This window comes from Ixodes scapularis, unplaced genomic scaffold (assembly GCF_016920785.2).
Source record: "Ixodes scapularis isolate PalLabHiFi unplaced genomic scaffold, ASM1692078v2 PGA_scaffold10__122_contigs__length_95168666, whole genome shotgun sequence".
Classification (NCBI taxonomy): domain Eukaryota; kingdom Metazoa; phylum Arthropoda; class Arachnida; order Ixodida; family Ixodidae; genus Ixodes; species Ixodes scapularis.
The window spans coordinates 6,490,155-6,510,833 of NW_024609836.1; the positions used below are offsets into that span (position 1 = coordinate 6,490,155).

The 20,679-nt window shown below is 45.4% G+C and overlaps 2 protein-coding genes across 2 annotated transcripts; both read right to left on the minus strand.

Annotated features, from left to right (window-relative positions):
• Positions 1–1,991: 1,991 nt before the first annotated feature.
• Positions 1,992–2,474, minus strand: LOC120847772 (juvenile hormone acid O-methyltransferase-like). The gene has a single exon (XM_040219645.1). The coding sequence runs from the start codon at positions 2,472–2,474 to the stop codon at positions 1,992–1,994; it is 483 nt and encodes a 160-aa protein (XP_040075579.1).
• Positions 2,475–3,542: 1,068 nt separating this feature from the next.
• On the minus strand, positions 3,543–20,193 carry LOC120847776 (juvenile hormone acid O-methyltransferase-like). The gene is made up of 3 exons (XM_040219650.1): positions 19,500–20,193; positions 6,697–6,856; positions 3,543–3,768 (listed from the first exon to the last, which is right to left on the minus strand). The coding sequence occupies exons 1-3, from the start codon at positions 20,031–20,033 to the stop codon at positions 3,596–3,598; spliced, it is 867 nt and encodes a 288-aa protein (XP_040075584.1). The 5' UTR covers positions 20,034–20,193; the 3' UTR covers positions 3,543–3,595.
• Between the last annotated feature and the right edge of the window lie 486 nt (positions 20,194–20,679).

Here is a 20,679-nt window from a genome sequence, read left to right on the forward strand (position 1 = left end):
CTGGGAGGAGAAACTCACTCGTCATCGTTCAATTTCGCTCTGAGAAGTAAAACAAACAAAACGTGAGAATGACGTAGTCATGCCTCTGACGTAGTGGCTCAACGTTGGCCGCTCCAACTCCGTCGCATTCACTGCGCTGACGATTGCGCCCCACGTCGCACGCTAGAGTTGGCAGATTTCGGCGACTTGGCTCACTTGAAGGTTTGCTGGCCAGTTTATTAAATATATAGACGGAATTAGATCGTAATATTTGACATGGGGGTCTTTCTATATGATACTGAAGAGGCCTACATAGTTTTCTAACTATCAAAAATGAAGCGGAGTTGCCCTTTAAGTAGGGAAACAGGATTGGTGTATAAGTCATCTGACGTCAATGTTTCCGCTAAATTTAGCGGGAAAACTGATTTGGTGTGTAATTGATGTGACCTCGATAGTTTCACTAACTTTTGCGGGGAAACTAATTGGTTTGTAGGTCCAGTGATGTCAGGCCACGTGACATCAAATTTCCGCTAAATTGAGCGGTAAATTCACGGACGAAAGGACGAACCGACGAACGGACAGAGAGACAAAATTTTGGGTTTGGGGATATTGTTAAAAAGCTTTTCATCTGTTAATAAATAAACAATTATTAAGTAAAGAAGTCCACACACAAATAAATAAATAAATAAATACTGTCCGAATTTCGCGCAGAAATTTTAGCCGTTTTCCCGATTTTGAATTTCGTAACAAACATATGTTGGTATTGTTATCAAAAGGGCTTTTATGATTTTTCCTAAACGGAATATCTTCTCTCAGTCGTCTATCTTTCGCTTTAACGGAGTCGATCGCCTCGTTGGCGCTCGCTCATCTCGCTCGACGTCGTCGTCTATCAAAGCCGCGTATATGCTGACCAACGTCTCAATCAACTACCACCTGCCTAATGTTTCTTAGCGCGCTTCAACCGAAAACAAATTCGTATAATTAACCAATAAACGGAGTGTATAAAAAATTCCACAAAGCTGTCTTTTTTCTTCTTTTTTTTTTATGTAAAGGCAGGCAAACGGTAAAAACAGCCAGGTTGACGCTTCTACGCTTCGCTAGTACCACAACCAAATGAATCTGCTGGATCTGCTTTCAGAAATACATCTCAAAGATGCCTTCACGTTTTATGTTGTGCTAGCTGGCCTTCTTCACAATGCCTCTCTAGGAAGACGCGCCGGCCGAAGAGGGCATCGCTCAATAGAAGCGGCGGCCCACCAAGACAGCGTCACAGCCGGCTAATGAAATTCCGGGATAGAGAGAACAGCGTTTGGCTAAGACAGCAGAAGCTAGGTGGGTCCGTACTCCTATGGCCAAGCGCGGAGTGAGCGGTCAATGCTCTTCTCAAGCTAAAAAAAAAAAAAAATCCGTGCAAATCTAGGCACTTTTTCTGAGGTGTGAACGCAAAAGCATCTCTGGCTCGCTGGTGACTCCTGCGTCGCTGCGTGCGGCAGCGGCGAGAATGCGAAGCTCGGCAAGGCGCCGGGTGTGCGAGGCCCGGTGCGGCGTGTGCTGAAATCGCATGCCCTCTCATCATCATCACCGCCCTAGCTGCGGGTACCTGTTAGGGATGTCAGACCTCAAAGCGTAGCGTTAAGCTTCACGTTTGAACTAACGTAAGGCGCGCATACCCGCCCCTCCTCTTCCCCCACCCCTTTCCCGCTGCGCCGGTAGCAGTTCGTCTGGCCCCTTAGCAACTATGACGCCGTTGCTCTGGGGCCACATGACGCGCTGCCGCCAATGGGAATTGGTGCCTTTATACCAAAGACCATTTATTGCTTTCGCATTAATAAACGGGACATGGCCCTTAAAGATGAAACGTCGAAATGATCTCGCATTCAACGTTTCATCTATGAAGTAGTCTGGAGTGAATCAATGCAGGGACAAAGCCCTTTCTTTCTTTTTTTTTATATCAAAGTTTACCTTTGCCTACTTGCTCCATCGCGGGATCCCGACCAACTTCTTACGAAATCTCATCTGCGGGGTGCTGGCGCTGAAACTAAAAAACGCCTCTCTCCCGGCTTCATCAGCTTGGCGATGTTCTTGAGCGCCTGCTCCTGGTCCTTCAGCCAGTTGAGGAGGTGGAGCGCGTAGACGCGGTCGAAGAGGCCGTACCGCCCCACGAATTCAGACAGGTCGTCCGACATAACGTTGAAGGTGTCGTAGAAGATCTTAGGGTGGGAGAAATGCTCCCTCGCATATTTCAGCATGTCCCCCGACATGTCGACGGCGACGAGCCTTCGGCACGGTGGACGTTGGGGCAGCAGCACGTCGCGCGTGATGTTCCCGGGGCCGCAACCAAGGTCCAAGAACTGCTGGTCCTCGGTCGGGCCGCTCGGGAACGACCCTTGAACGGAGCGCAGCACATCGGCAGAGAGCGAAAACCAATTCGCCGCAGTTACGTTAACGTACAGCTCTGGCGTCAGCGTGTATTCGGTGGGTTCGGTGTTTGCCATCGCGGCAGTCTCGAGGCAGGAATGACGGGAGATGCTAAATGGCTGGTGCCACGGCCAGAGGCTCTGATATGAACTCGGATTGTAACTCTGCAAAAGCAAAATATGTCATGTAACGTCAGACCACATGCTTCTTTCCGGGAGGCTCGGCAGCGGCATGTGAGCAAGCGGATTCGGCTTACATGTTCGCCGTCCTTCGATGATCCCGCTGCGTAAATAGACCACAAGGGCGTTTCATTTGAAATCAGACGCAGGTGTCGGGGTGGATAGTTTAGCTTTTGACGTATGCATATACGGAATAGTGCCACGTTTCATATGACCAGAACAGTAAAGGCTGAAACGTGATTTTTTTATCTCCACAAAGGCGGATCAAGAATTGATGCACCATGATGCATGTTCTTAAACTTGCTGTTTTATTGTGCTTTCTTTGTATTTTCATTTTTTTTACTGAGCATGCCATGTTTCGCCGTATAGAGCAGTATTGCTGTATTGCATTGTTGTCTGTTTAACTGTTGAGGGGCAGAGACTCTGTCAGGCTTTGCGCCTTTATCTCTGCGCCTAAACAAAAAAGCACGGCCAGCAAAAAAAAAAAAAAAGAGAAAGGTTTGTCTGTTATGAAGAATAATGTAAAAAGATAACCGTCGCGGCAACTTCTCTTAGGAATGCATTTTTGTCGTCCCCTTTTTTGTCTAAATGAATTCCCTTTTTTACATTTCATTCCAGAAATAACAAACCGTGAAACATCCGTTACTCTTAGTGCTCTAGTGGCATATTCGGAGCCTGGTTTCTAGGATTAATCGCAACTTTTGCTTATTATACCGGGTGTTTTAAAGAAGACTCTCAAGCACACCCAAAAATAATGTGCTTGAGGCGAGCAAACAATTCTTCTTTTTGTGGGCAACAAACTGTTAGCTATGGCAGATGTCAACAAATGTAACAAATTGAAATAAAATCATCTGGTGGGCTTGTTGACAATACATCTAGTTAAATTTAGTGTAAAGTCAAGAGGAGAAGAACGTGAAGATAGAGGCTACTTACAACTGGCGTTTATTACTCAGTGAGAAAGAGGGAGAGAGAAAAAAAACATGTATTTATTTACTGAAAGGTTCGTTTTGTGTCCGCGTTCAGTGTTTCGGTTTGGATGCTCGTACCACAAAGGTGGTTATCGCCATAAGAGAAGCGTCGGCCTCTTTGCCGGCCCACAGCCGCTTTGCTTCTTCGGTGGCGTCTTGGAGAAGGAGCAGCTCTTCTTCCTTTGTCAGAAACGCCCTTATGGGGTTTGTGTCCATCAAGTCCTCTAAAGAAAACGGAGAATTGAAACAGACAAGAAAAAAGTTTGGTAAGGGGTACTGTACAGGACTAGTGATAGGGTTAAACTCCGGAGCTTCGGTTTCGGACTGTTTTAGAAGATTCTAAAACATTTGGACGATATTTCGGTTGTTTCAGTGGTTCAGCTGTTTTGTCGCTATCTAATCAGCATGGTGCTTTTCGGCGTTGTGAATATTTAAAGACTAAACCTTTGATTCATACCGAAATTCGATAAGTTTTTCGTTGATTCTCTGCGTTATTGCAATACACACCCGGTTGCCAGCGGTGTGAGGGGATCCTCGTGCGATCCCCATGTTGAGGCTTGCCGGCGCGTCGAGTCATTGAGCTTGTTCTTAATCCGTGCTCGAAATGACGGTCAAGCTGACGGCAGGAGCTCAATAATAACAGCTTTATGACATCTTGTGAGTGTCCAGAGGTCTGGGTGCATGGCGTAGGCCTCCCGAACATTTCGATCACGAATCGCCTTTGACTGATCAGTGATCTCAATCCACTATGGAAACACGCTGCCAGCGGTCTTCAACGGAGCATTCTACGTGAAAGGCTCCTAACTGTGATGCACGAGCAAGAAACGTCTTTGGGTAAGCAATGAAATAGTATCTTTCTGAAGAACTACGAACAAGTTACAGAACCAGGGCAGCAGACAGTGGCGGGGATTGAAGCAAACCTTCATATTTCGTATTGCGCAAGTAGCTGTAGCTTCATGAAACTCTGTAACCGACATTTGCACCCTGTGCTGCTGTGAAAAAATCGTCGTTCTTTGTGTCTCCTTGGAAATGTACTTAAGTATCCGCTTTGACCGTACACTTACTAAGTTCTCTGGAGCCAACTGTACCTGAATCTAAAATCTTAATTCCTTATAAGCCATGATGGACCTACACATTAACGGAGGTTTCGGGTATCACGTGCGTATATTGTCGATTGAATAACAGTGGTATTGGAGATATTCCGGCACAGTCACTTGCACATCACACCTGTGTTGTGTTTACGGTAATCGCAACGTTCCCGGCACTTGGAACGAACACAACACACGTCGACGAGCTATTGCTGCAAGAAAAGCGAGCCTTGCGATTTGTGATAATCAGTTTCGCCTATCTGCCCTTTTTGTTTTTGTTCACGTGACTACCTGGCTATGGAAATTGTGAAATCAAGACCATTTGGTCCAACGGCACAAAATCTCAATATTTTGTGTCGTGTCGCCAGTTATTTTATTTCTTTTTATATTGGACTTTATTTGGAAAAGTCTATTTCGTTAGGTTAAATATTTATATATTAAGTTTGAATTATTTTATGTGGTTTATAAGCTTCGTTTGTTAAGGAAACTTTACAACACTCAATAATGAGGACTGGCCCCTCCGGCAACTCTCCGAAACTATCCGACACACACCGAGGCTCGGCCGTTCTTTCGAAACTTTCAGAAACCTCTGTTTCGGGTTGGAGGAACAAAGTTTCGCCCATCACCAACGTTACTAATCCACTCAGTTGGGAAACTGCCATAGAGGCTGCTCTGAAAAAGTTTCCCCGATCTGTCCTCGAGCACCGAGCTAATGGCGAACACAACGCCGCCATTTCTCCCGCAGCGGGCACTCGAGTAAGTGCACGTGACTACTATTTTGGCTTTCATCGGCCATTTCGGCGCGGAACCAAATACAGTGGAAGAGGTTACAGGGGTACCGCCCCGGTCTCCCCAGCGGAGGCGCCGCGACTTACTACCGAAGTTAAAATGCACCTAGGTCGGGACGCGCTACCTGAGAGCACCGCTGAGGCATGGTTGTATGAAAACAATATTAATTGTGCCGAAAACCTTGAAAACTATACATAATAAAATCATCACGCGCCCTTTATTTAGTACTAAACTCCAATAAATTTCATACAAAAAGAGTATTTTCCGTTTGTTTTTACGCAAAAACAGGCTTTCTATAAGCTCAAGATGATCATAGTACAGACAAAAGATAAAGAACGGCGCTGTTGTCGTATTTAGCTCGGTCTCGGCGGAGCCAGCGGCCCAGGTTTCGACGGCGAGTTTCCCAACTGAGTGTTTTAGTAACGTCGGTTTCGCCCATCACTATTAAACCCCCCCCCCCCCCCCCCCCCCCCCCCTTCAAGGATTCCGCAGCTCGGGACTCGTGGAGCGAAAGCTCGCACTCTGTTAGACCTCCGGAATCCCGGGGTCCGTCTCCGTATATTGCCGTTTACGATCTAGATGATAACTATACTGGTCTGCGTTTGCTTGATTACTACACAATACAGGTTAAATACCCGAGGTAAGTTGTCGCACCGCATGAAAAACAGAGTAGCTGCGTTCGATTGACCTGCGCCTCCTGCACCGGTGCAGAATATTGTGGGGCAGTGCACTTCCGGTATGTGTATCCAGATACGACCGGAAGTACGCCCCAATATACACTTTCCTCCACCGCTGCAGGAGGTGTAAGCAAATTGAACGCAGCCAATGTCTTTTGTCAGCGAAAACATCAGTCGTCAATTTTAAGACAGTTTCCACTTATAAAGCCTCCAAATAAAATAGTAAATTTGACGTGTGAGGCTTGACTTCTGTGTGAGTTAAAGAAAAAAAAGTTTTCTTGTCATCTGTTTGTTTTTAAGCCGGGAAGTACATTTTGTTTTAAACAAAGAGCAAGTGTATTTTTTTTATCATACTCGAAGCCCAGCTTGTAAATAAAAGTCGTTTATTTATAATCGTAACTATTGGACAAAAACTAGACGTAAAACCCCTCGACTCATATTCACAGACATGATTGAAAGAATGTGCGTGTCTAAGGAAGAGCAAATAATAATTCAAAGTTGCCATTACAGAAGCACGAACGGAAAACACAGAACAAAAACTGTCAAAAGACATAGACTCTTAGTCCTTTTTTAAGTTAGGTATCACAGTATTGCTTACGGATTAAGTCTTCCAGGCTTGCGCGGGTGTCGTAGACGGTACTCCTGAATTCGCACATGGACGGGGTCAAGTTGGCGTTTTTCAGAATGCCTCTCACGTAAGAGACGAGGGCGTCTTTACCAGCAAGGTCTACGGTTGGAGGAGTGCAACTCTCGCAAATCTGAAAAAAGAAGAAAGAAAAAATGCGAAATAAAAAAAGGAGGTACTTCTAACTTCTATTTAATTTGGAACTACCATTTGCCACATCTTTGCTCAGGGTAACTTTTTACCATGCACTAAAGTTGAGTAAACTATCGCTTTCAGAAGAGCAGTTAGTTTTCTGGTAATTAGGTACGCAATTCTGTTGTCTATTTTGCTAAGTTTTTAATTCGAGTTAATAACAGGTTTGTCCACCCTCTTTGGTACGTGTCTTTCAAAATGCAATATAAATATTACACGTAGTTTGTTCTCACAGAAGTTGTCTATAATCAGTCGCTGATAGAATTAATGACATTACTTACAGTTACGGATAAGTTTTTGGAAGTAATTTTGTTTTCCGGATTACATTTTTTGAGAGGACCCGGACTTGAGGGTGCGTTTTTCCGCAATTAATTCATATTTTTATCTCCAGCTTAAATTCGTATAGCTGCGGTACTAATAGGAGGAAATTGCTTTTTTCGCCAATGTGTACTATATCAAACTGTTTTCTTTGTAGCTTTTTGTTCAAGCTGGAACGCATCTATCACCAGTAACCATGTTGCGAGAGATGATGTAATTCAAATGGTTGAACTTTTTCTCGAAGGATCAGAGTAAGATTGAATTTTTGAAAAGAATGCTGTAGAAGGTCAATCCAGCAGAAGCTAAACATTCCGTGTCACACTCAATTTATTTTTAAATTGCCTGCTTGTCCTGAAAGCTTTGCAAGTGGCGTCAACCCACTAGACAGCTCGAAGAAATTTGAATGCTGATGTTGGCATCACCTTAATTTCAATTTCGTTAACTGTCATCCCCAATTTAGGGGTAATGAATAGCATATGATAGAAAAAGTAAAATCCGCATATTAAAAAAAACTGAGTTTGGGTAGCCGAAAAAAACAAACAACTGCTGCTGTTCTTTTTAACTAATTTCGTAAAATAGGTTCGATTTTCATGCCACCTGCTCGGGTGGCACGAAAAAAAAAAAAGACTCGGTGCTCCGCGCCGAGTCTTTTTTTTTTTTTTTTTTAGCAAATAAGCTATCATCATTATCAGTCGCAGATATTACACGGCTACGCGCTACGCTACGCCGGCGGTCGGTGCGCCAGGGCAAGGCACTGTCTTGAGGTGTCAAACAACGTCAAATGTTTTGCGTAGTGTTTTCGTTTGATAGTTTTTTGAAACGATGCACACGATATACCCCGATCTTCAGCAAAACATTAGTTTAGTTTCGGTTTCTAAACTTGGCTTTTAGAAACAAAAAAAAAACAAAAAAACTCACCAGTTATGTGTATTTTGCCGTTTTGCGTTCAAGAGACAATCTGGTATTTCTGTATTGCGTGTGTTATTTCAGTGATGTGCGCCACTACACTCCGTTTCACCTTATGTTGTACCGCAGCGAAGGCTAGAAGCGCGAGCTCATAGCGTTGACAGCTGCCCTTACTGCACGAGAGCTTGTGCCGCCGAGATCGGCCCGAGAGCTAGGAGCTCGCTCTTGTAGCCTTTCCTGCAGTACAACACAAGGTGAAACAGAGTATAGGGAATATTGACTGGCGGCCATAGCTGTATGCGCGAATGCTGAGCGCGTGCTGGTGACTAGCTTCCACAGTTATTCTGCAACGTGCATTCCGCACCATAAAAAGTGGCGGTCTTAGGAGCCTATTGATGTGAGCTCGTTCTGAGCATGCGCTCAAAACAGCACCCACAAATATGGCGTCTAGTGAATACTCCCTATAGTATGGCGTAGTTTTGAATTGTGTATCGTATAAACGAGGAAACACTATTGTTCTTTCTTTTAAGGCGCCACTGGCTCTTGGCCAGCAAAGCATTTTGTCTTTAGTCTTTCACCTTTATTAATTTGGATCTGGAGAGACGCGGCACCGCGGAAACGCAGCAGCCCGTACCACGGAGGCCCGCGGTGTCGCGTCTAGTGAACATGATGATGTGATGAGTATATACATGCAAGATGACGACGACATGGATTGTTGGTACTGGGGAGTGGGGAGGATGGCAGTCCGATTCGTAAAGTCCAGATTTCGTGGAAGCGGGTTGGGCGGGTCAGTAGTGGGACCTGGCACGCCGTTTCTGGGTGAATGCGGACCCATAAACAAATGTCATATGGTGGACTTTAGAATATCCTTGCTATGGTCGGCTCAAGCAATTTTGCCCAATTATCTTCAGCTTTCTATATAACTGTATTTAGCTTTCTCTAGAGTCGATCCTATGGCTATATATAGATACATTTATGGCTCTACCGTTGGTTTTTCACGCAGCCATTTTTTTTATTGTGGTTAGGTAACATATTTCGATTTCAAATAGTTGCAAATGGGCAGGGAAATATATATAAAAGAATTGTTTTCAAATTTTCTAGAAGTGTATAATACATGAAGCTTATACCGCAGACAAGCGCTAGCGTGCAAGCGATATAGGAAACGTGAAGAGTAATACTAAGCTTGTATAAAACTGTAAAAATTGTAAAGCAATCAAGAACCGGGGCAATCCCTGGATAGTGATTATTCGCTCGGCTGCCGAGAAAATGATTCCCTCTAAATTCTACCGGCAGATGCGTCTCATTGGCGGTGGCAGTCAGTTCATCCAACGACGTTACATCGACAGAGTGTGTTATAGACACCTCAGATTACCTTTCTTTTCTGTAATAAGTCACCCCAGGCTCTTCCCGGGAATGGCGTGAACGGGTAGGTTAGGTGGATTAACATTTTTGTAACTTGACGTCGCAGACTGCAGCCGCCAAGCGTCGTGTCTGGGTAGGCCGGGCCAATGAATACGCGCCCTTGTGTTATAGACGCGACGGAATGTCCCTACAGCGTGCATTTAGCTTAACGGGTGTCGATGATACGTTAGTGTCGAAGAAGCGTGTGTTCATGAAACATGTATCTACGAACACTTGTCGATGAAACGTGTTTGCACGAAATGCCAAGAGAATAAGAAACTCAGTATTTTTCCGGCAGTTGTCACATGAATTCATAGAGCGAATGGAAGTCGACTTCCGGTAGAATAGGCTTATTTCAAAACTTGAAGCGCCTCATCGCGGCGTGATGCCACTTCATGCATGGGGAGAATCAGTGGGCAGCACCATCCATACGCGCTCCGCTCCTGGCCCAAAAGTTCCGAGAACTCAGCGAGCGTGGTGCCGGATTTATGGAAGTAGTCTCTTCCGGAGAAGTTATCCTCTCGGCTGCATGCAGAATATACACTGCCTAATTTCAGAAATAATCTAGAAGAGTACCCATAGATGTGCAGTCAATCGTTTTCAAGAAGCAGGTTGCAGTGTACTTTCGATGAACATAGCGGACTGAAAAGGTGTAATCTGATATACATGTTGACGCGTGAATTGCAGAACAACCACACAAAGATGATAACGAAGTGATCCTTGAAGATTCAACACGATGTGGCACAAGCTGTCACTCATTGAACCAAACACCAAACGCATTACCCCAATTTATTTGAAGAATTCGCTTTTTGTCAATCTACGTGTAAGACTTTTCGAACACTAAAGGCTTTGTACTCTTCGAATACGTTGTCGTGAACGGTATACAATTTACCACCGAAATTCACGGCCGCCCCACAGGCCGCAGCACACGCGAGACTAGGTTAGCGAGCTGTGTTCCCGAGATCGGAAATAGATACTGTGTAATCCGGCAATCTTTACCACGTGATCATGGTTCTTTCGGTATCCGCGCGTCAAGAGTGGAATCAAGTGATAAAAAGCAGACAGTTGATTGATACGGCGAGCACGCACCTTCTACAACGCTTTCAGCTTAGGGAAGGAGAGAGAGCTAGAAAGAGTAGACTAGGACAGCATGACCTCTTTCAAGGTCAAAACGGGGGTGCGCTGACAAAAACGCTAATCTTCAGGAGGCATCACAACAAAGAACATAGCTAAAGGGTTTGTCACTTGTATTCTTTAGGGTGCCTCCATGTCCAGCTTTGCTAAGGGTGGCGCCAATTGTCCGTTCCCCTCTCTCATATCCTCTCCCGACGCTATTTAATAACCGCTACATTTCCGTAGAAACTTTCGAGCAACATTGAGATTGTACGACTTGGGGCACAGAGAACGCTGGGTAGCCGCTTTCGCGAACGGGCTGTAAACTTCGCTTGCTTGATGGCACAACCTTCAACCCAATACGAAGAATATACCTGTAGAAGAACTTGTAGTTGGCCTAGTTGGTGAACGTTGGAAATCACGGTGTAAGACGAAAAAAAAAACGGACACAGAAGAAAAATTAGACATACAGGCGCCACTCACAACTATATTTGAAAAGTGCAGAAGGAAAGGAATACATATTTCGTCATCGTCATCACGTCCACGCATCCGCTTAGCCATGTGATATCCGCCTCATCACCCTTTTACAAAAACTTATCAAATAATCAAATCTCGGCATTATAGTGTGCAATAGGTGTGTCACTTAGGCATTGTGTACCACTTCTTCTGATAAAGTACGGATCCAATATCTCGCACGCTTTTTTGCAGTTGCCTTTGCCCAGAATTTCTCTCAGAATGATAAGGCTCACACCCACACTTCCTGCAGGGTTCAGGCAAATACCCCCCTCATTCCTCTCTAGATTTTGCGCGTGCTCCCCTAGTCCATCGTTTGGACATCTGCCCGTCTGTCCTACGTAGAACATACCATACGTAAGAAGGATTTCATAAACCACCCCCGTGACAATATCAGCACATGGCTTGGCATGTTCTTTTTGGAATCCTGCAGAAAAGCTCAACGGAGAAAAGCTCAGCGGAGAAAAGCTCAGCGGAGAAACGCTCACCGGAGATACGCTCACCGGAGAAAAGCTCACCGCAAAACCGGCGGATGCGAAGAAAATCTCACCGGCTATTGAGCGTATGCGGAGAAAAGCTCACCGATTTGTTTACTTCTTTTTATATGGAGGCTGTTGGATTATGCGTAACATATATCAATTTATTTTCATTAAAACTCCTCAGCGTTGTAAAAAAGAAACTGTCCTTTTTTGTAATACTTGTTAAGCTTATTGGGTTTATTGCTCCCAAATTAATAATTGTGGGCGAGTGTTTTCTGTGGCTTACTCTCTAGGTAACGAAAGCCTAACTGAAAACTTTATGAACTTAAGAACAGAAAAAAGTTCAAAAAATTGATGTCTGCCTGAAACCAAAAAAATCAAAACTGCAAATGCCGAAAATCCGAAAGTGCATGCGCAACAACGCGGTGCCTGAAATTCTCTTTGAAGCTGTTCTTAACGTTTGAACACAGGATAAAGCAGTCAGTAGGATATCGATGCTTCTTTCTTTCACGGACATGCATGTTTTCTAGCCGTTCGTGCTGGTGTTTCCACACGTTGCTTTTTTGCGATAGTGCCTTTCTACGGTGAGCCACCCATGACCTTCAGAGCTGCACACTGGCACAGTTGTTACTCGTGACCTATAAAAGAAGTAGTATTTTGTAAGGTAGCGAATAGGGCGAGTTGGTAAACGTTATACATGATTAAAACCGCTAAAACGACGACGACGGTGTGAAGACAATAAACACGGCACGACGAAGCTGTTCTCGCTACTGAAATTTTCTTAATGAAATTAGGAGAAAGAAAGCAGCGTAGCCGACACTGATTACATCAACGAACACCTACTTACCTAGTAGTCACAACACAAAATTTAGAGCTGAAACGGTTCACACACCGCTATTTATATTAGCTCGCAAAGAACAAATCTCTTTATTTGACTAGGGCTACCGAAGGCGCACTCTCAGTTGCCAATATATTGTTGTCTTTTTTACCGGTGTACGATGTTCTGATTTTATACTTGCGGCTTCATTGATATAAAGGATGGGTGATACTAATTTCTGAGGAATTAGTAAATATGCTTAGTGAACTTCAAGAATATTACAAAAAATAGGACATATTTACAATGAAGTGACGGTTGCGAATTGTGTTAAATTGCCACGTTTTACGCAAAATTCGCCAAAAAAAATCGGTGAGCTTTTCTCCACATCCACTCAAAGGCCGGTGAGCATTTCTACGCCTCTGCCGGTTTTGCGGTGAGCTTTTCTCCGGTGAGTCTATCTCCGGTGAGCTTTTCTCCGCCGCCAGTTTTGTGGTGCAGGCTCGCCTCTTACCGCTGCCACCGGTAATACGAGAGCAGAGTTGGCCGAGTTTACTCGGTGCTGAGAACACGAGCGCTACTCCAAAGCGGTTAGCCACCTTCTTGAGGTTGTGCGACATTCTGTGCACATCGGTACCACATCAGGTCTCAATTTGCACCGGGACGTTTTCGCCCTTGCAGTAGTGGTATGGCCTTTTACTTTTTTGAAGAATGACTTCTACCACATTCGTCACGACCTCTTTAGGGTAGCCCGCTGACAATATTGTGGTCACCTGGTTCTTAAAGCTTGTCTGCATCCGGTGTGAGCACCACCTTCTAAAAGCCGACTGTAGCCATAACATAGCGATGCTGCTTTTAATCACATTAGAGTGTGCAGAATCATACGGCAAGAGTTCCTTCTGGGACCGTGGGGCGTACATCCAACACGTGTTCCCCTTTGACGTCATGCCGCGTGGTTCTCATGGCCGCCGCTTCTGGCTGCAGGTCGGGAAATATTCTATTTTTTTTCTTCGCAATCACGCGGTAGAATCGCAACATTTCAAAGGAACGAGGTGTGTTTTCTGTCCTTTGTGATAAGATAAACAATGCCAAAAAGTAAAAGATGCCAATTCTTTCAACTTTAAGATTGTTTCACAGCTCCTTTAACCCGTACACGACGCTTCGCATCGTTGAGCCGGCAACCCAAGCCCCGTTGTCCCCAATTGCACCTGCGGAAAGGGAGACCCATACCACTTAGTTCTGCGAAATTTCATCGAGAACATCCGTTTTCTTTTTTTTCTTTTTCAGTGTCAATCGTAAAAAAGATCGTAAATATCGCCAAATGTCCATAAAAATGTTTGATGTAAGAAAAAAGTACGCACTTGCGGGAGATTGAACCTGGGCCCGTTGCGTATGACGCAGATACACTACCACTATGCTACGCCACCGCTTCAGAAACTCACAATCATTCGTTTTACACGAGTTTCGCCTAGTCCATATATACATTTCCGGTTGAGGTCCACGACGTAGCACGCATAGCTTTACTCAAAAAGTGTAGTGACACCTCGCACCTGCGTCAGGGAACGCATTTTCGTTTTGATGTATTTCGAACCATTGACACAGGTAAGTTGAGCACACACAATGCGTATAATTGCGTTTCCTGTGTGCTATTTGAGCACGAGTTCTTCGCGTAGTTCCGTCCGTGCACAAACCTGCGTGTCAATGTTCATCCAGTATCCCACTGTGCGCCTTTCTTTGTGTTTTTGTTTGTTTCTGTTTGCAACCGTGCTCAGTGCTTAGTTTGTATTCGACATGTCTTTTAAAATCTGCCTGGGTGCATATTCGGTGCGTGTCCAATACGTGTTTTGGCGGAGTGATATGGTCTATTTATTTATTTATTTTCAGTGCTTACCAACGGCCGGAAGCCTCGGACGGTAGAGCATCAAGTCAGAAAAAACAATTTTATTAGACCAAACGTTTAATGAAATTGTTTTTTTCTGTTGTGTAAAGTCGGTGCTCTTATTTTCATTATAAACACGCAAGAAAACGCACAGAGAGTGCTTCTGTAGTTATTGGATTCGAGCTTTTCAGGGAGTCAAATGTTTGCTTCTTGTTTACTCTAAAACAAGATGCCTCCAAAGCGGGAGGTTTCTTCAGTAGTTACAAAGGAAATGCAAGGTTCGACCTCAAGTCAATGCTATTTCTCAGGAATGTCCGTATAAGCTTCGTGGAGAGGGCCGCGGTTTTTGTTACACACGAATGTGTCCTTGTGGACCAACCACGATTCTAGGCATTTCTGGTGCCCCCATCTACCCTCCCTGGCCAAGGTCGTCGCGGCCGCAAAGTAGAAAGAATGCCACGTTTTCCACGCATCGTTCACAAGTTCAGTCTTCAGTCGCGTCGTGTGAGATGCTCAAGTGACGTCACGCTTGTGTTCTTTGAAACTGGTTTCTCTCCTCCGTCCGGTTTCAGCAATGTAGGACACTGGACAGTCAGTGCAGGGGATCTTGTAGATAACGCCTCTCTGGACGTTCGCCGGGGTTGGGTTCTTTGATTTGGAAACTTTGCGGCCGTGACGACCTTGGCGAGGGAGGACAGGTGCGGGCCCCGGTAACTCTTAGAATTGTGGTTTGTCCGCAGGGACACATCCGTGTGTAACAAAAACCGAGGCCCTCTCCACGAAGCTTATGGGACATTCGTGATAAATCACATTGACTTGAGGTTGAACCTTGCGTTCGCTTTGTAACTACTGAAGATGTCTGCCGCATGGTAGGGAAAGCGCCTAATGCAATTTTTTTTTTGTTGTTATGTCAAGTCAGTTTTCTTATTTTCATTATGACGTCTTCCGTCTTTAGGGGTATTCTTGCATTGTGTGTTTATTCCTGCTCGTCAAGATTCTTTGTTAGAATCGTTTACTTCACATGTTTATGGTTTCCGAGGTTCCTGCTGCTCCTCATCATTGGCTCCTGTTAAAAAATGTGCCTTCAAAAGTTTATTGTCTGGTGAAAGGGCTGCGTGTCATCGACATAGCCAAAGGTTTTAGCAGTGTGGAGGAGCTGGTCTACGCAGAAGATGTAGGACACTGGACAGTCAGTGCAGGGGATCTTGTAGATAACGCCTCTATGGACGTTCGCTTCAGAGCCCACAAAAAATCACGTGTTCGGCAATGGTTTCTTGGTGCAGATAATAGAGAACAGGCTCTCCAAACAAATTCGTGCCCTCAGTCCTCTAAGTAAAGAGGCACAGCCATGTTTCTTTCTTATATTTTTCCTTATTTTCTATGTGACAAACCCTTACATTTTCAGAAGCAGTGAAAATCTAGTGGCTTACTGCCTCTTAACTAGTTTGTATCTGCTACAGAGTCTTTTCTGCCAACATAGCAATTTTCAAAGCAAAAAGTGTATCTTTAATCATTTACAATGTATCTGGTAACATAAGCACATGTGGGGTTAACCGAGTTGCCTTTCAGCAAGTACTCTCCTCAGCTGTGGGGTTTACAACAAGTTGACTGCAGCGCACGTATTGCTAGAGTGGCCATTTGCACGTTTTTTTGAGGCGAGCTGGTTTTAGGTGAATTCTCAGACGGAAGTGCAGGCACTTGTCAAGAAGCAGCCTCTCCACGTTGCCTTTGGGTGCGGAGCACGCTTTGGACACGAGTGAGCTGTTTTTCCTAAGAACAGCCGCAAAGGTCTTGAATGGTGAAGCAAGGCTCAAGATTTCTGTCGTGCACGTGAGGCCCTTGAACTGCTCTCCACATGCAGTGAGAAACTGCATGACTGCATGGCTAGGGTAGGTCAAGTCCTCACTTCCTCGCACATATTCCTTCAGTCTGATGAGGGCACTGTATTCACCGTTAGAGTCTGACGTGAGGGCTCCCTTACATGTGTTGCAGTTCATGGTTCCCATCACGGCACGGACGAGAAATCTGCCTACATATGCCAAAATGTGACCTTCCTACTTTTTCGTCATGACAAGGAAGTCGTCCATGGTGCCCTCCTCCGCAGCTGTAGGTTCTTGCAGTGGAGCCCTTCTACTTGTTGAAAAGAGGTCAGCAAAATATCCCCCTTATCTACAGTGTAGCCAGACGTTTCGGGCGTGTGGACGAACTGACTAACAGAGATCATGTGAAGAGCGCACTAGAATTCTAAGTCACTTGGCACAGGTTTCTTAAGCATAGGACAGAAAACACGTTCTTAAGGCAGTCCTGAGTCAGCCGACCCGCGAGCAGGCACGTGTAACCATTCTCATTGAGCAGATCTCTTTGGAGTTGATAGAAAACTTTTGTTGAAGATTTGACCCCTGCTTGCAAAGGCTTTCAGTGGGCCGTGACACCCATCTTCATTCGCCTGAATGTCCGTGCAGCCAGAGCAAACGTGCGAATGGCAGTCTGATACTGCTGGAGGTCAAGGTGGCTGAGGGCCACGACACGATGTCTTGCCGACGTCAAAGTGAACCATCTGGAAACCAGCTCGCAGAACCAAGCGGTGCTTTCTGCCTCGTATTGCAAGTTTGTGAAGAGGGGCATAGCCACCGCCTGCCTCTGTTTAGGTCTAAAAAAATCATGTCAGTATGCCATACCTGGCAGCTTCTTGGCCCAAATCGGGCGACTTAAATGTTCAGGGTTTTCGATTTAAGTCATAACGGAAATAATCGGAAAAGTGGTAAAAAAGCAAAAGGGTGTGCCCGAAATAAGCCAAATGTTGAGATACAGCGGCCGGGGGTTATATCATATCCACACAAGATTTCACATAATCTAAAACAAGTTGCAAATAGGTATAGTGTGCCCCTAGCACGCTCAGCCCCTAAAGAATTGTGACAAAGTTGTCCTAGAGGAAAGGCAAAATTGAATAACATGCCACGTCATACCTGCAACAAAAAAAATGTGCGCCCTTTTGTTCCTTGTGCATCGGGTGTTGTGTACAATATCGCGCTTCCCTGTGGACGGTGCTACGTGGGACAAACTGGCCGGTGTCTTAATGAGAGGCTACATGTGCACAATCTCTCCTTAACTTCATCTGTAGGAGGCTACATTTCTGTGCATTGTAAGTGGTGTACGTGTTCTCCATTGTTCGGAAAAAAACTCAATTATTGGATAGTACGAAGAAAAACAAAACACGCGAGGTACTTGAGGCCTATACCATTATGGGTTTAGGCGATAACTGCCTCAGTCAGCCGTAGGTTCCACTTGGCGAAAAAGAAGTAGCCTTGTTGCGGTCATTTGGGCGGGACTGACTTGTATGCCCACGTGCAGGTGTCTCTGTCAGCTTGCTTCACCTTCCTTTTCTTCACGCAATACATTTCATCAAATACGCGCTTCTCTTCCGTCTTCTTCTTACCTCGTCTGCTCTGTCTATTGTTACGCGGTCCATCATTATGTTTAGTTCATACATAGGTCAGGTGACATGAATATTTCCACTAAGTTTAGCGGGGAAACTGAATTTGTGTACAGGTCATGCGACGTCAATTTTTTCGCTAAAGTTAGCGGGGAAACTATATTTGTGTGTAGGTCATGTGAGTGTCAGTTTTCTGCCAGCGGGGACTTAATTGGTGTATAGGTCGTGTGACGTCACATTTTCCACTAAATTTTGCGGACGCAACTATTTGGTCTATGGCCTGCGACGTCAGGTCACGTGACATACAATTTTCCGCTAGATGTAGCAGGGAAACTGATCTATAGATATATATAGTTTGTACACAAGTATATAAATAAATAAAACTCCCCAAATTCCGCACAGAAGTCTTAGCCGTTTTCCGATTGGGAATGGTGTAATAAAGATATATTAATATTGTTAACAGAAAGGTTTTAATTATTTTTGCTAAAGTGAATATCCTCTCTCAGTCGTCTATCTTTCACTTTAACGGAGTCAATCGCCTCGATGGCACTTGCTCATCTCGCTCCACATCGTCGTGAATAACAACCGCGAACCTGGTGTCAAGCGTCTCAATCAACTACCTACATACATGGCCGGTGTCTTAACAAATTCGTATAAATGAACCAATAAACGGAGTGAATTAAACCATTTCACAAGGGGGCCTTTTGTTTTTCTAGGCAAAGGTAGGAAAACGGTAAAAACAGCCAGGCTGACGCCGCTACGCTTCGTTAGTACCACACCTAACTGGATCCGATGGACCTGCTTTCAGAAATACATCTGAAAGATGCCCTCACGTTTTATGCTGTGCTCTGGCCTCGTTCACAATGCCTCTCCAGTAAGACGCCCCGGCGGAAGAGGGTATCGCTGAACAGAAGTGGCGGCCCACTAAGACTCAGCGTGAGAGTTTGCTAATGAAATTTTGGGATAGAGAGAACAGGCTAAGGCACCAGAAGCTAGGTGGGTCCATACTCTTACAACCAAGCGCTGAGGGAGGTGTCGATGTTCATCTCAAGGTAAAAAAACGTTCCGAGGAAACCTAAGCACTTCTTATGAGTTTTGAATGCAAAAGCATCCGTGGCTTGCTGGTGACTTCTGCACCGCTGCGTGAGGAGCGGCGAGAGTGTGAAGCTCGGCGCGGCACGTGCTGCAATCACGTGCCCTCTTATCATCATCACCGCCAAAGCTGCGGGTACAGGTTGACGACGTTAGACCTCAAAGCGTAACGTTAAGCCTAACGTCAGGTCAGCGCGTACTCGCGTCCCCCCTCTCGTCAAACAGCTGCGCGTACCGGTTGACGACGTAAGACCTCAGAGCGTAAGGTTAGGCGTAACTTTAGGACTAAAGTCAGGCCCCAGCGTATACTCGCGTACCCATCCTCCCCCCTCTCCCGCCGCGCCGCCAGCAGTTCGGCTGTCTCCTTAGCAACTATGACGTCGTTGTTATGGGGCCACACGACGTATCGCCGCCAATGGGAATTTAAGTGGCGTTACGCTCAGCCAATGGGAATTTATGTGCCGTTTTTCGCCGGCTTCACTCCATGTTACATTTATCGCTTTTGCATTAATAAGCTGAATATGGCCTTCATAGTTGAAACGTCGAAGTGCTATAGCATTTTGACGTTTCACATATGAAGTAGTCGTGAGCCAATCACCACAGCGATAGAGCCCTATATTTTTTATCCGAGTTTACCTTTGCGTACTTGCTCCAGCGCGGCATTCCGGCCAACTTCTTACGAAATCTCATCTGCGGGGTGCTGGCGCTGAAACTAAAAAATGCCTCTCCTCCCGGCTTCATCAGCTTGGCGATGTTCTTGAGCGCCTGCTCCTGGTCCTTCAGCCAGTTGAGGAGGAGGAGCGCGTAGACCCGGTCGAAGAGCCCGTACCGCCCCACAAAGTCAGATGGGTCGTCCGACATAATGTCGAGGGTGTCGTAGCAGATCTTTGGGTGGTAAAAATGCTCCCTCGCATACCTCACCATGTCTTCGGACGAGTCGACGGCGACAAACCTTCGGCAAGGTGGACATTGGGGCAGGAGCACGTCGCGCGTGATGTTCCCGGGGCCGCAACCCAGGTCCAGAAACTGCTGGTCCTCGGTGGGGCCTCTCGGAAACGACCCTTGAACGGAGCGCAGTATATCGGCTGATACAGAAAACCATTTCGCAGTAGTTGCGTTAGTGTACAACTCTGGCATCAGCGTCTTTTTGGCGGGTTCGGTGTTTTCCATCGTGACAGACTCAAGGCAGAAATGACCAGAGATGCTTAATGGCTGTGTCACTGCCAGCGGGTCTGAAATTAACTGAACGCTAGATGGGATCACGGGTTGCAACTCTACAAAAATAAGTCATGCAACGTCAGACCACATGCTTGTTTGCGGGAGGCTCGGTAGCCACATGTGAGCAAGCGGATGAGGCTTGCACGTTCGCCGTCCGATGATCCGCTGAATTAGTTTCACTTGAAATCGAGAACAGGTGTCGGGATAGGTAGTTTAGTTTTTCGCTTATACATATCCCGAATATTTCCACGTTTGATATGGCCAGACGAGCTATACAAAAGCTTAAACGAGTTGTTTTTATCATCTTCACAAACATTATAAGGCCGATCAAGGATTAATGTACAAAGATCTGTCGGTTGTAAGGAATAATGAAAAACGATAACCCTCGCAGTAACATTTCTTAGAAATGACTGTTGCACGTCCCATTTTTTGTCTGAATTACTTCACTTTTTTATATTTCGTTCCAGAAATAACAAAATGTCAAACATCCGATATTTTGGAGTTCTGGTGGCATATTCGGAGCCTTGTTCCGAGGATTAATTCCAGCTTTTTCTTATTATACAGGGTGTTTTAGCGAAGACTTTCAAACGTACCTAGA